The 13,508-nt window shown below is 37.8% G+C and overlaps 3 protein-coding genes across 3 annotated transcripts in view; all 3 read right to left on the reverse strand.

The window, feature by feature from the left end:
- The window catches only part of LOC141282386 (uncharacterized), a 219,013-nt gene that overhangs the window by 164,059 nt on the left and 41,446 nt on the right, over positions 1-13,508 (reverse strand). The gene's annotated exons all lie outside the window — the stretch shown is intronic.
- LOC135769902 (odorant receptor 131-2-like) lies at positions 3,203-4,150 on the reverse strand. The gene has a single exon (XM_073815304.1). It carries the CDS (start codon positions 4,148-4,150, stop codon positions 3,203-3,205), a length of 948 nt encoding a protein of 315 aa, XP_073671405.1.
- LOC135769863 (odorant receptor 131-2-like) lies at positions 5,803-6,738 on the reverse strand. Its single transcript, XM_065279391.2, has one exon. It carries the CDS (start codon positions 6,736-6,738, stop codon positions 5,803-5,805), a length of 936 nt encoding a protein of 311 aa, XP_065135463.2.

Raw genomic sequence — 13,508 nt, forward strand, 5'->3', positions numbered from 1 at the left:
TGATTGTTTCATCATCAAATCTTCCTGTCGTTCCAAACCTGTTTGTTCTTTGTCCATAGAACAAAAAAGTGGGATATTCCGGTTATTCTTTTGCATATAATAAAAAATGGGGACAATGACAATAATAAAGTTATTGAAAGTGCTTCATGAAAGTGTTTATTTTTCTGAGGTCATATTGCTTCACGTGAGGAGCAAATGGAGATGTAAGTCATTACAGATAACATTCAAGATCAGTAAATAACAACAAAGGTGTTACTTTTGTATGAACAAAGATCAATAAATGTTAAAAAAAGTCTTGGTTACGTAGGTAACCCTTGTTCCCTGAAGGAAGGAAATGGAGACGTCGTCATGACCAACATATTTGGAATGTGCTTTGTGGGACCAATCAACTTCAAAAACATCTAAAACACCAATGAACTTGGCATGCAGGCGTGGGTATAAAACCAGCGGCAGGTGCTATACCAAATCAGCTATTTTCTTAAGCTCGGAAACTCATTATTAGCTATTGCACTTTAATTGCCTTGGGAATGATGGTGGTATGGGTTGGGCTATCTATCCTAAGGCCTGTTTTTGATTGCGCGCTGATGGTGTGTGATGCTGACAACAGATGCATCCCTTACAGGTTGGAGTACATATGAGTGATGTAAGGTAGAGAGGGTGAAAATCACAACATTATTGATTTTGGGACAATGGCATTTGCGATCTCTGGACAAACTGTGCTTGATGACGACAGTTTAGTTCCCAGGCCTCCTGCACATGGCAGATTCCCTGTAAGGCAATGCCCATTGCCGGGGAGTTGAGACTCCAGCCAGATGTGGTGTATTCTGCCACAGAAGTTCTGGAGAAGGTTTGCCAGAGATATGGTAGCTGTCGGTTTGGCCTCTGATGGGAACAGGCTTGTAGGCTCAGGTCTCCCAGCTGAGGTTGTGGAGACCATACTTTAGTCCTGACAAACCCAGTAAATTGCCCTGTTTATGTGGTGCTGATGTTTCTGCAGGAATAATTCTTTCCTGCCTTAACTCGTTCCATCTTTAAGAATTAGGTGGCAGCAGTCTCTGCCTGCCATACACCTTTGGAAGGATATCATGCTCCCAACTGAGGTTGTGGAGACCATATGATTACTCAAAAACTATGTGTGATTAAAGTCACGCATCGTTGTCTGCACTCATAATGTGGAGAAAGCCATGTTTTCTCTCTCAAGGTCCTGTGCTGGGTTCGCATTATCAGCGTGTGATGCTGACAACAGACACGTCTCTCACAGGTTGGGCTGTTATGGAAGGCCGACAGGGTCACAATCGCTGCAAACTGCATCATTGGCTATGGCACATAAATTGCCTGGAAATGATGATGGTAGGGTTTGGACTGAGGACCAGACCTGAGGGGCCAACATGTGCTTGTCCAGACAGACAACACATTGGTGGTTCCCATATAAATGACCAAGGAGGTTTATGGACGCGAAACTTTACAAGCTAGCGCGGCAATATCTCCTATGGTCTCAGGAAACTGTGCTCGCTGAGGGCGGTCTACATGCCAGGCCACCTGAATGTGGTCCCCGGCGAGAGGCAATCTGAGGTGCCGACATTGACGGACCAGGGGGAGCTTTCTTCTGACGCGGCATGATCTTACTGATGGCCTCAGTCTGCTTCTCAGCGGCCTGGAATTGTTGGGCAAAGTTTTCTATGGTCTCACCAAAAATTCAGGTCGACATCCCTCATGTCCATCAGGCACAGCCAAAGATGGTGCTCCTGGAGCACCAGTGTGGACATCCCACAACCATTGGCCTGTGCAGTGACCAAGGTACTGGAGGTGAGGGTTGAGACACCCGAGCGGCTCCAAAGTACTAGTCATCGAGACGTGATGGTTCGGGTGGGGAGGTAGAGCCCACTTCAAGCAAACCTCAGCCGCTGCCTAAGCGAGCATGGCCGCAATCTAAACATGGGCTTTGCAACCCCACCCGAAGAAGGGATTGGATCCGAGTTGGCCTCAGCAATAGACTGTCCCTCCTCCGATGCAGCGGTAGACATAGAGACTTTTTTTCGAGAGGACGTTTTAGAAGTTTCTCGAAGTTGGTTGGTAACGTGAAACGCATTCCCAATACGTCAGTCATGAAGTGACGTCCTAGTTACCGACTGAAAGGGAACTATATTTCTCATTGTTTGTTCATTTTATCTAATGCATCTACTAAAGCAGTTATCTACTACTGTTTTACAGCAGTTAATATTTTTAATATAGGATTATTTTTTAAAGTCAGTTTATGCAGGTGCACACATTAAAGGGATACATGACAGTCTTTACCTGAAGATATTTTAGTTTGTAAAGTTTCAACTATTTCTTTGTTTTCTTAGAAAATTTTATCAGTTGCCCTCAGAAGGCATTTATTAACCCCTTGAAGCCCTGTGGATTAATTTGGTGAAGGATGGATGAACTTTTTCAAATCAGAAGCACAATTTACTACCATTATAAAGGGCACCTATGGTCCAATTCACAATTTTACATTTCCTTTTGTGTGTAAGTGTGTGTTAGTACATGCTAACGATATGCAAACCTCTTTTCTTGGACTACAACACACACACGGATTGTAGGCAACAGTTTACTTCCTGGGCTTGTTGACATGGACATGACAGCCATTTTCATAATTCCTCCCGCTTTGACTTACAGCCTGCAAGTTAACTCCTGTCAGCATTGCATTGTGAGCGAATCTTTCAAACATGTTAAGAGCGTCAAATTTCTGGCTGACATCAGCGGTATTCTGGCCAATCACAACGTACAGGAGTCTATTTTATTATCTAAATTGTATGGGTACCAAAGAGTTTATACATCAAAGATACAAAGTTTATACAGATCTGTTGCTAAGTAGTACATTTTAAAGGGTACTGCCTCAGTTTGATCACTTTTTCTGACTGTGCAGCGCAGGATACAAGATACAGTTCATTTAACACAGTAACATTTATTACAACATGCCCCAATGGTGGAACATATTCTCACACAATTACAGAGTTCAGCAATTATTAAAAAGCATTAATAATTAAACCTTGGTTTTAAAGATAAAAATCATATAGTGTCTTCATTTAAGAAACCATGTCTTTGTATCCACCATACCGAACCATTGCAAATGAAAATAAGCACTTATGACCTCACAGCTTTAAAAATATATGACTTAATCTTTAAAGAAATAAAAGCACAGAAACATATTTTTCCAATGCTACTTTATAATCTTCTTGCAGGTTGGTTTAACTTTCACGATTACAAACCTGCATGAAATAATTCCTTTAATAGATTTAAAAAAATGTTTATCTCGAACACCATATATCAAAGGACTGAGCAACCGCGGTAATAAGTTTGTTAGAAGATAATTAAGAAAAGTGATTTTTGTCCGCAGTGCAGGTGTAAGTGGGGCATAAATCCTGTCTATAATAGGAGTGATGTAAGATAACATACAGAGCATCAGTTGTAGTCCATGTAACAGGATGGTGCTTTTGGCCTTTTTAGCTGAGGATTTATCAGTATCGGCTCTTCTGGCCGTAACCACAACTCTGCAGTATGTGAACAAAAGAATCAGCCACACAGCAGATGTATAAAGTCCAAGCAGGAATTTGCTCATCACGTTATGGTACGGTGAGCTATAGACATTCGCTGAACTACAAAGTGTACCTTTAGAGAAAACAGATAGAGGAAAAACAACTAAAAACAGAAAAAAGTCAGCTAGTGCTGGTATTACTCCAATACCCCATATGAGAGAGATGAGGATGTAGGTCCGGCGTACGGTGCAGATCTGAGGATGATGCAGCGGTTTACAGATGGCAATGTAACGCTCAATGGCCATACCAGCCAAAGTCAGTGGAGTATTTTTATGAGTTGTGGAGGCGATCATTAACAATATAATACAGAATGGCAGAGGGACATTAGGCCATGCATAAGCCATCACAAAAAGAATTACACTTAGGAAAACCATGAGCATATCATTCATAACCAGATGAATATATAATATGTATCTTGGGTCATTGTAAAAAATTGAACTCCTGAAAAATGTAAACACAAATACTCCATTCACAGAGTTAATAATGATCCCAAGAACAACGACAATAAAATTTTGAACAAAATACTCTGTGTACAAGTCTTGCGCTGTATTTTGAAGCATGGTGGAGTTCATTGTTTTGTGCGGTTGGATGAAATTCAGTGAAAAGCGAGTTTTTCTCTGTAAGAAAATGTTATCAAGCAGACAGATAGTTGTAAGTTCTCTTGTTCGCTTCTAAATGATTTTGTTTGTTTCTTCTGAAAAGGAAATAAAAATAATTGAAAAATAACCTAAAGGCAACTTATCCATACACAAACAAACGGATAGGCTTGTTTAAGAGACCACAGCCTCTTCCATTTGCTTTGTTGATTTGAGACCAGAAGTAAAACAAACAGTTTATATGAGATGAGAGAGGCAGGGGAGGTGTGGCTGAAAATTTCATGATTGTTTCATCATTAAATCCTTGTGTCATTCCAGGCCCTGTTTGTCTTTTGTCCATATGACCCAAAAGCTGGGATTTCTGGTTATTCTTTTGCTTATAATAAAAGTGAAAAATGGGGACAATGACAATAATAAAGTTATTAAACGTGCTTCATGAAAGTCATTCTGAAGTCATGTTGTCAGATTTTACAGAAGTTTATAGTTCAAGATAGGATTATTTTTGTAGTCAGTTTCTGCAGGTGTGCACATTGAAGGGATACACAACAGTCATTACCGGAAGATATTTTATTTTGTAAAGTTTAAACATTCATATTTTTCTTACAAAATCTTATCAGTTGCCCTCAGAAGGCCTTTTTAACCCTTTGAAACCCTGTGGATTACGTCTGTGAAGGACGGATGAACTTATTCGGGTTTCAAATCGGAAGCAACATTTACTACCATTTTAAAGCTACATGTACAGTAGGATAAGCCAGGACATTTTCTAATATAACTCTGATTGTGTTTGTGTAAAAAAAGAAAATCATATACATTGAGAATGGCTTGAGAATGACTAAATAATGGGGTAATTTTAATTTTTGCGTAAACTATCCCTTTAAGGTCTGGGTGCATCATTTTTTTCCTTGTTGCCCACACCATCAGTAAATAATGGTTAAACAATGGTCCCTAGCTGTCACTGGGGCAGTAACCTTTAAAAAAGTACACCTTTGCACCTAAAGAGTTTATTTTATGACCTAAAATGTATGGGTACCAAAGAGTTTATACATCAAAGGTACCAAATGTATACACATACGTTGCTAAATAGTACATATTAAAGGGACATTCCACTATTTTCAAAAATATGCTCATTTTCCAGCTCCCCTGGGGTTAAACATTTGATTCTACAAACCTGTATTAATTTCTTTATTTCAATGAACACAAAGGAAGAAATTTTGAGGAATGTTTGTAACCAAAGCGATCATGAGGCCCATTCACTTCCATGGTAGGAAAAAGAATACTATGGAAGTAAATATTATCACACAATTACAGAGGTCAGCAATTATAAAAAGCATTGATAATTCGTTTCCAGGATAAATAAATAAAATACACAAAGTCATCATTTAAGAAACCATGTCTTTGTATCCTCCGTACAGAACCGCTGCAAATGAAAACAATCATATATGACCGCACAGTTATTGAAACAGCTCTTATCAACCAGCAGTGTTTATAAAGCTTCAAAAAGTGTATAAACGTAATATAAATAAAGCAACATTTCTTGTATAATGAAGCACTAAAGCAAGAAAAATGTCAACAAAAATACAACCATGTGGATTTATCTGATGTAGGCTATACAATTTATCCTTTTGTGATTATCTTTTAGTTGCTTCAACTTTTACAATAAGTAATCGACATGTGAAAAGTCCCTTCATGTGTTTATAAAAATGTTTGTCCCGAATGCCGTAAATCAGAGGACTGAGAAGTCGTGGCACCATGTTGGATAGAAGATAGTTGAAAAAGACCATTTTTTTCTGCTCATAAGGTGAAAGCGGGGCATAAATCCTATCTATAAGCGGAGTGATGTAAGATAACATACAGAGCATCAGTTGTAGTCCATGTAACAGGATGGTGCTTTGGGCCTTTTTAGCTAAGGATTTATCAGAATTGGCTTTTCTGGCTGTAACCACAACTCTACAGTATGTGAACACAAGGATTAACCACACAGCAGATGTATAAAGTCCATGCAAGAGTTTGCTCATCATATTATGGTACGATGAGCTATAGACATTCGCTACAGTACAGAGTGTACCTTTAGAAAGTACAGATAATGGAAAAACTATTAAAAATAGGAAAAAGTCAGCTAGAGCTGGTATAACTCCAACGCCCCATATGAGAGAGATGAGGATGTAGGTCCGGCGTACGGTGCAGATCCGAGGATGATGCAGCGGTTTACAGATGGCAATGTAACGCTCAATAGCCATACCAGCCAAAGTCAACGGAGTATTCTTATGAGTTGTAGAGGCGATTATTATCAATATAAAACAGAATGGCAGAGGGACATTAGACCACGCATATGCCATCACAAAAATAATTACAGTTAGGAAAACCATGAGCATATCATTCATAACCAGATGAATATATAATATGTATCTTGGGTCATTGTAGAAAATTGAACTCCTGAAAAATGTAAACACAAATACTCCATTCACAGAGTTAATAATGATCCCAAGAACAACGACAATAAAATTTCGAACAAAATATTCTGCGTATATGTCTTGCCCTGTGTTTTCAAGCATGGTGGAGTTCATTGTCCTGTGCGCTTGGTTGAAATTCAGGGAAAGGCGAGAAATCTGTAAGAAAATGTCAAGCAGACAGATAGTTGTAAGTTCTCTTGTTCGTCCTTAATGCTTTTGTTTGTTTCTTCTGAAAAGGAAATAAAAATGATTGAAAAAATACATAAAGGCAACTTATGCATACAAATACAAAATTATAGACTTGTTTAAAAAAAGACCACAGCCTCTTCGATTTGAGACCAGAAGTAAAACATCAGTTTATATGAGAGGAAAAAGGCAAGGGAGGTGTGTGGCTGAATATTTCATACTTGTTTCATCATCAAATCCTCATGTTGTTTGTCCGTTGTCCATACTACACTTTTAAAGGTATACTTTGAAATTAATAGAAAACATTTATACACAGCAAACTCAGCAGTGTTAAATGAACCGTCAATCTCCAGCCGTCAATCACAGATTATTCAGGAGCTTTCCCGCCTCCACGCATACGGCCTTTCCCAAGCAAAAGTGTCTTAGAAATTGTAAATCAATATATTGTTTTATGTGAATGAGTAGGCAGAATGATTTTAACATCATTTTGAAGAAAAAACTCTAGACTACTAGATCCTGTTTTTAAAAGTCTTGGGAAAACATGTTTAGAATGAGTTTTGTGGACTTATATCAGTGACTTAAAAAATTTGCTTTTTCAAAAACTACGCATAAACATTTTTCTCTTAAAAATACAAACATGTACATACATGTTGATCATATAATATTGTAGCCCAGTTTGTGATGAACACAGTGTTATGAGACTTTTGCCATTAATATGTTTTTAAGCAACTGAAAAAAGCACAAATGTCAGTGCATGTCAAAACTTACCCAGGGCCTTAAAAACCCCTTAGACCCCAGAGGGTTAAAACAAATGTGTTAAAATAACAAATTTTGTGTCTATTTTAATGTGTTAAAATAACACATAATAATAATAATAATTTGTTACATTTATATAGCGCTTTTTCTGCAGACCTCAAAGCGCTTTACATATGAATGGGGGAGTCTCCTCGACCACCACCAATGTGCAGCATCCACCTGGATGATGCGACGGCAGCAATATTGCGCCAGAACGCCCACCACACACACCAGCTTATTAGTGGAGAGGAGACCGAGTGATATAGCCAATTAGTATATGAGGGGATGTTTAGTAGGCCGATGGGCAAGTTTGGCCAGGATGCCGGGGCACACCCCTACTCTTTTTCGAATGACATCCTGGGATTTTTAATGACCACAGAGAGTCAGGACCTCGGTTTAACGTCTCACCTGAAAGACGGTGCTTTTTGACAGTAAAGTGTCCCTATCACGATACTGAGGTGTAAGGACCCACACAGACCACAGGGTGAGCACCCCCTGCTGGTCTCACTAACACCTCTACCAGCAGCAACCTGGTTTCCCAGGTGGTCTCCCATCCAAGTACTGACCAGGCTCAGCCCTGCTTACCTTCAGTGGGCAAGCTGTCTTGGGCTACATGTGATATGCACATAATGTGTTAAATAGTTTAAGACAAAACAATGTGTTAAAATGAACACATCTATTCTTAGAGAGTTTTCTTTTCTGACAGTGCAGCACATGAGAAAATATAGAGTTGATTTAACGGAATAGTTTACCCAAAAATAAAAATTCTGTCATCATTTTCTGTCCCTCATGTTGTTACAAACCTGTATAAATGTCTTTATTTCAATGAAAACAAAGGAAGATATTATAAGAAATGTTTGTAACCAGACCGATCATGAGGCCCATTTACTTCCATAGTAGGATAAAATTATACAGTGGAAGTAAAATGGGTTCATGAAAAGGTTTGTAACAACATTAGGTAATAATATAATAACATAATTTTTGAACTATCCTTTTAACACACAGTAACATTTATGACAAAATGTCCCAATGGTGGAGCATATTGTCACACAATTACAGAGTTGAGCAATTATAAAAAGCATTGATAATTAGTTTCTAGAATAAAATGCATAAAGTGTCATCATTTAAGAAACCATGACTTTGTATTCACCGTACAGAACCACTGCATATGAAAACAAGCACATATGACCGCACAGTTACTAATGCAGTTCTTATCAACCAGCAGTATTTATAAAGCTTTAAAAATGTATAATCCAAGCAACATTTTTTATATAATGAAGCACTAAAGCAAGAAAAATGTCAACAGAAATGTAACCATGTGTATTTATGTGCAACCCAGTATCACGCTAAAGCGTGTAATAGACACGCTGGTCCACTAGAGGATGCGTGTCAATGTCACGCTTTGCCTCCTCTAGGCGTGAAAATGACACGCATTTATAAGGATGATAACCAATAGGGGGCGATAATTTCCTCAATGCCAACAACTTCAACAAGAGAAGCGATGCAGTGATATTGCGTTCTCCGGAGTTCCATGGGTAAGGCTTACTTGGAAATTTGGTGATTAATGTTACTAAAATTGAGTAAATCCTGTGTTTATGTTAAGTCTTTGTTGCAACGTTAGCAATATAATATCACCGCTAAGGCAACAGACAAGTCGCACGCGTTTGGTCAGAATCCAATTGGCTCATATTTAGGACATAATTGTTGTTCAGGTGCGGTCATTTAAGAAATCCTAAAGTTGGTGCAGCATAACATTTAATTTGCGTGTGTGGACTATGGAGTTATCTATAGTGGTTTTTACGTTACTAAGGTCAGAAACATTATTGGATGACTGTTTGATAATCAGCTAATGTATTAATCACAGAAGCTGCAGTGACTGCATTATATTATGTTGCTAAACAGTTGTTCTAGCGTTTTTAAACCAGTAGTTTTATTAATTTCGCGCGGAATGCAGTTCGTGAAATAAGCTCTAAATGAAAAAATAACCGATTTAAGTGAATAATTGTGTTCATTGTAAATCTAAACATACAAGGGGGAACCAATCGATCACAGAGAGCGATCGCTGCTGACAACGTCAGCAGCACTCACATTCAGATTACAATAATATTTCACATTATTAGTGTTTTTACTGTTTTTTTTATATCAAATAAATGCAGCCTTGGTAAGCAGAATCGATATATTTAATTATTTAATATTATTTATATTATATAATTAGGCTAGTTTGTGCAGTTACATTTATGTCAATTGATCGTTAGAAGGGATTAAAATTGATTGTGTTATGTTCTGTAATTGTTGTTAATAAATCTGTCAGAAGAAAGTGTGTAAAAGTTTGACTACAGTAACCATATCTAACCAAGCTTCAAGTACCAAGATAATTATTTCATTTATTGTTCATTTATGCAGTTTATGCTTTATTTATAGGTAGCATAACTGTTACTTTTTTTACAGTTCTGCATATATAATATGACAAACCTAGGAGACTTTGCTGTAAGAGAATTAATCATGTTTTTGTTTTCTTTTCTCCGGTCCGGTCAGTACCCACCACCCTTCCCTGTTAACATCACCCACAGTTTATACTTTTTCTTAGAAAACCAGCGGCTCTTTTAAGAGCCACTTCAATAATCAACTCACTCACTCTCCTCAAGTAAGTATTGCTTTTTAATTTTTTAATCTTGCCCTGCTTTGTACTTCTCAAAGTCTCTTTCACTCTCTCCCGTTTACTCTTATCTTTATTAGAAATGCCAGGCCAGGGGTCAACAACTAGAAAGTGTGTGGTCTGCCTTACACAACTAAATGTAGCTTGCAAAACCTGCAACACATGCAAGGTAGAGCAACCACATAAGTTTAGGGTAAAAAATAACTGAAGAAATTTGATCAGAAGCGTGAGAGCTGGGTGCATGATGAAGATGAAAATATGGAAGATATGCTGGTATGAAATTGCGATTATTGTTTTATATACATACATGCATACAACATATATATGTTATTTTGCGTGTTTGTTATGTTTTGTATTTATCAAGGCCTGGAAGAAAACCAAATGCTTGGGGGTCTGAGGTTTTGACACCCCGTTGTCACTTGACTGAGACATCCATTACATGCTTGGAAAGATTAAAGAACCTATTCAAGGTAAGATTATTATTATTATTATTTTTTTTTTATTTATTAAAAATTACAGGTAAATATGTGATGCCTTCTCTCAACTAATGTAGTACTCAGATTGTGATTGATGCTTTTAGTTTACAACTGGTGTGTGTGTGTGTGTGTGTGTGTGTGTGTGTGTGTGTGTGTGTGTGTGTGTGTGTGTGTGTGTGTGTGTGTGTGTGTGTGTGTGGAGCAGCATTTACTACACAAAGCCGTGTTTCTCTGAAAAGCTAGGCAATATCCAGTTCGTTGTCACAGGCAATTTGTCAACGATGATAAATGCAATATTGCGTAGCTTGTCAGTGTACTTCGCTTTGTGTGGTAAATGTTGCTCCATCTGAAAGCAGGTGATGGTGATTTACTACTAATCAAGGAACCAGTGCCTGCATCTAGAGACCAAACATTGGCACTGATGTATGTTAAGATATGTCAGTACAAGGTGTTTTTCTAATTAAGACGCTCAAACATGCATTTTACTTTGGGACTAGGATCAACTCTGACCAGGAAACCACCCCTAAAGGTGATAACACTGGTCCTATCAGAGTAACTTTACATTTGCATATATTTTATCATTTGTTTATAACATTAACTATCACATTGAATTGGCAGACACTGTAAATCAGTGGTTTTCAATCTTGTCCTAGGGGACCCACAGCTCTGCATATTTTGTATGTCTCCCTTAACTGACACACCCAGTTCTGTTCATGGATCTCTCCCTTAATGAGCTGATGATCTGAATCAGGTGTGTTAGATAAGGGAGACATGCAAAACGTGCAGGACAGTGGGTCCCCTAGGACAAGATTGAAAACCACTGCTGTAAATAGTAAATATGAATATTGTAATTATACAATTTCAGTATAACAGTAGAACAAGTGGCACAATTGGTCAACAACCAGACTATCAAACATCCATCACATTTCTATTTTAAATTATTACTGTTTGGTAGAAGTAGTTTGGTAGAACAATACTCACTTTTTACTACATCTCTTGTTACTACTGTGGCTGCAACTTATTCTGATTATTTTTATTGTCATTTTTTTCTTAAAATTATTGTTTAGATGTTTGGTCTATAAAATTGTTAAAACTGTTGATCAGTGTTTTCTAAATAATTCTGTATTTCGAAAATGTAGGCGGGACCTCTCAAGGTGTTGCAGAACAAGTCAATAAAACCTCATCAGCCCGAGTTGAATCCCCAACTGGACCACAAATGGCCCAACCTGATCTCCAGGAACCAGTGGCCCTGCCTCATACCAGAGCAGCTCCAACTGGACCACCAGCAGCCCTTTTTTGGACCACCAAAGTCCCCAATTTGACAGCCAGTATCCCTTTTAGGACCCTCAGGACACCATGCAACCCCACTGCAGCAATCTGGGAAAAGAAACCCATTACCCAGATGGACTCCCAAGAGCCTCGCCAGTTTCTCTTGGAAAAGGTAAGCAAAAAAGGAGCTTTATGAAGTGCATTGAAAATAAATTGTAAGCTTTATAAAACCATACTCTTACTTTGTGTAATGTGAAACTGTAATCAAATTAAGAGTCCTGGGATCCCTGCATTCAAAGCATTTGGAATAGGAGTTGCAGAAATTGATATTTATATACAGTGGTGGTCAAAATTATTAGAACACCTGACAGATGTGAAATATTGACTTTTTTGTTTCCAAAACATTACTTTTCTAAACAATGGTTGCTTTGAGCACAACAAATATCAGATGAGGTGAGTCGTACTGTTTTTATCCACTTTTAACTTTATTATTTGGTATGTTCACCTTTTGCAGCAATTACAGCAGCACATCTCTCTGGCATAGTGTCAATATATTTACTCAGAACTTTATCGGTAATGTTATCTCATAGCCCATGTGGGTTTAATAATCTGTCAGGTGTTCTAATCATTTTGGCCACCACTTTAAGTAATGAAAACAGCATTTCATGAATTTTGACGAGAGGTACCATCAATCAAATAACAGTTTTGTGTGTCTTTGGCAAATTCCATGAAATGCTGTTGTCATAACTTAAATCATGCCTGTGTTTGCCTATATCTAAGACATCGTTTTGGTGGGCTCCAATTAGGGGTGCAAAATATGTTGACTCTGTACCTTTATCACAATATCTCATTGCATAATATCATAAAGAAAAACGGCATACTTTCTGTTGACTGTGTGGCTTAGTTGCGTTAGATTTAGAGCCCACTTGGAACTGCTAATGATCATGTTTCATTGGCCAGTTGCCCAGTCACGTGCAAGTGTCCATGCAAGTATAAACTGTCTATTTGAGATTATAAAGCTGTGGAATGAGAGGCTATTTTCTGTTGTGATTACTTTACTGTGATGGCGTTATTTCTTACTGACTGTACAAGACACCAGTGCTCACCGTGTGCAGCCTTTATGAAAAGATTTTTTGGAAAAAAGTCAAGTTTTTATTATAAACTGAGTAATTTACATAATAATTTCTACATTTTAAATGTTTCTCTGTTGTTAACAGATGGTGTGAAAGAAGGCTTTCCAGCTCTCACTATAGTGCGGCCAGATCAAAGGAAAGGTGTGTTGACAACAGACAGTTAAATGACTTTTAAGCTAAATTTGAATTGGTTGATGGGGAAAAAGATCACAATCTAACTAGATTAATCAGCAATGGAGGAGTGTATATAAAAAAAAGTTTTCAGACTATTACTCCCATTCCATTTTCTAAAATGTATTATTCAGAATTTCTGAATATAGATTGTGTTTCTCGTTTCTCCAAGTTAATTTGAAACATGAAAACATGAAA

The sequence above is a fragment of the Paramisgurnus dabryanus genome, chromosome 7 (assembly GCF_030506205.2).
Source record: "Paramisgurnus dabryanus chromosome 7, PD_genome_1.1, whole genome shotgun sequence".
Classification (NCBI taxonomy): Eukaryota; Metazoa; Chordata; class Actinopteri; order Cypriniformes; family Cobitidae; genus Paramisgurnus; species Paramisgurnus dabryanus.

What these genes read in the sequence shown, in the direction of transcription:
- LOC135769902 (XM_073815304.1), bottom strand. Translation starts at nt 4,150, where the DNA reads ATGAACTCCACCATGCTTCAAAATACAGCGCAAGACTTGTACACAGAG.
- LOC135769863 (XM_065279391.2), bottom strand. Translation starts at nt 6,738, where the DNA reads ATGAACTCCACCATGCTTGAAAACACAGGGCAAGACATATACGCAGAA.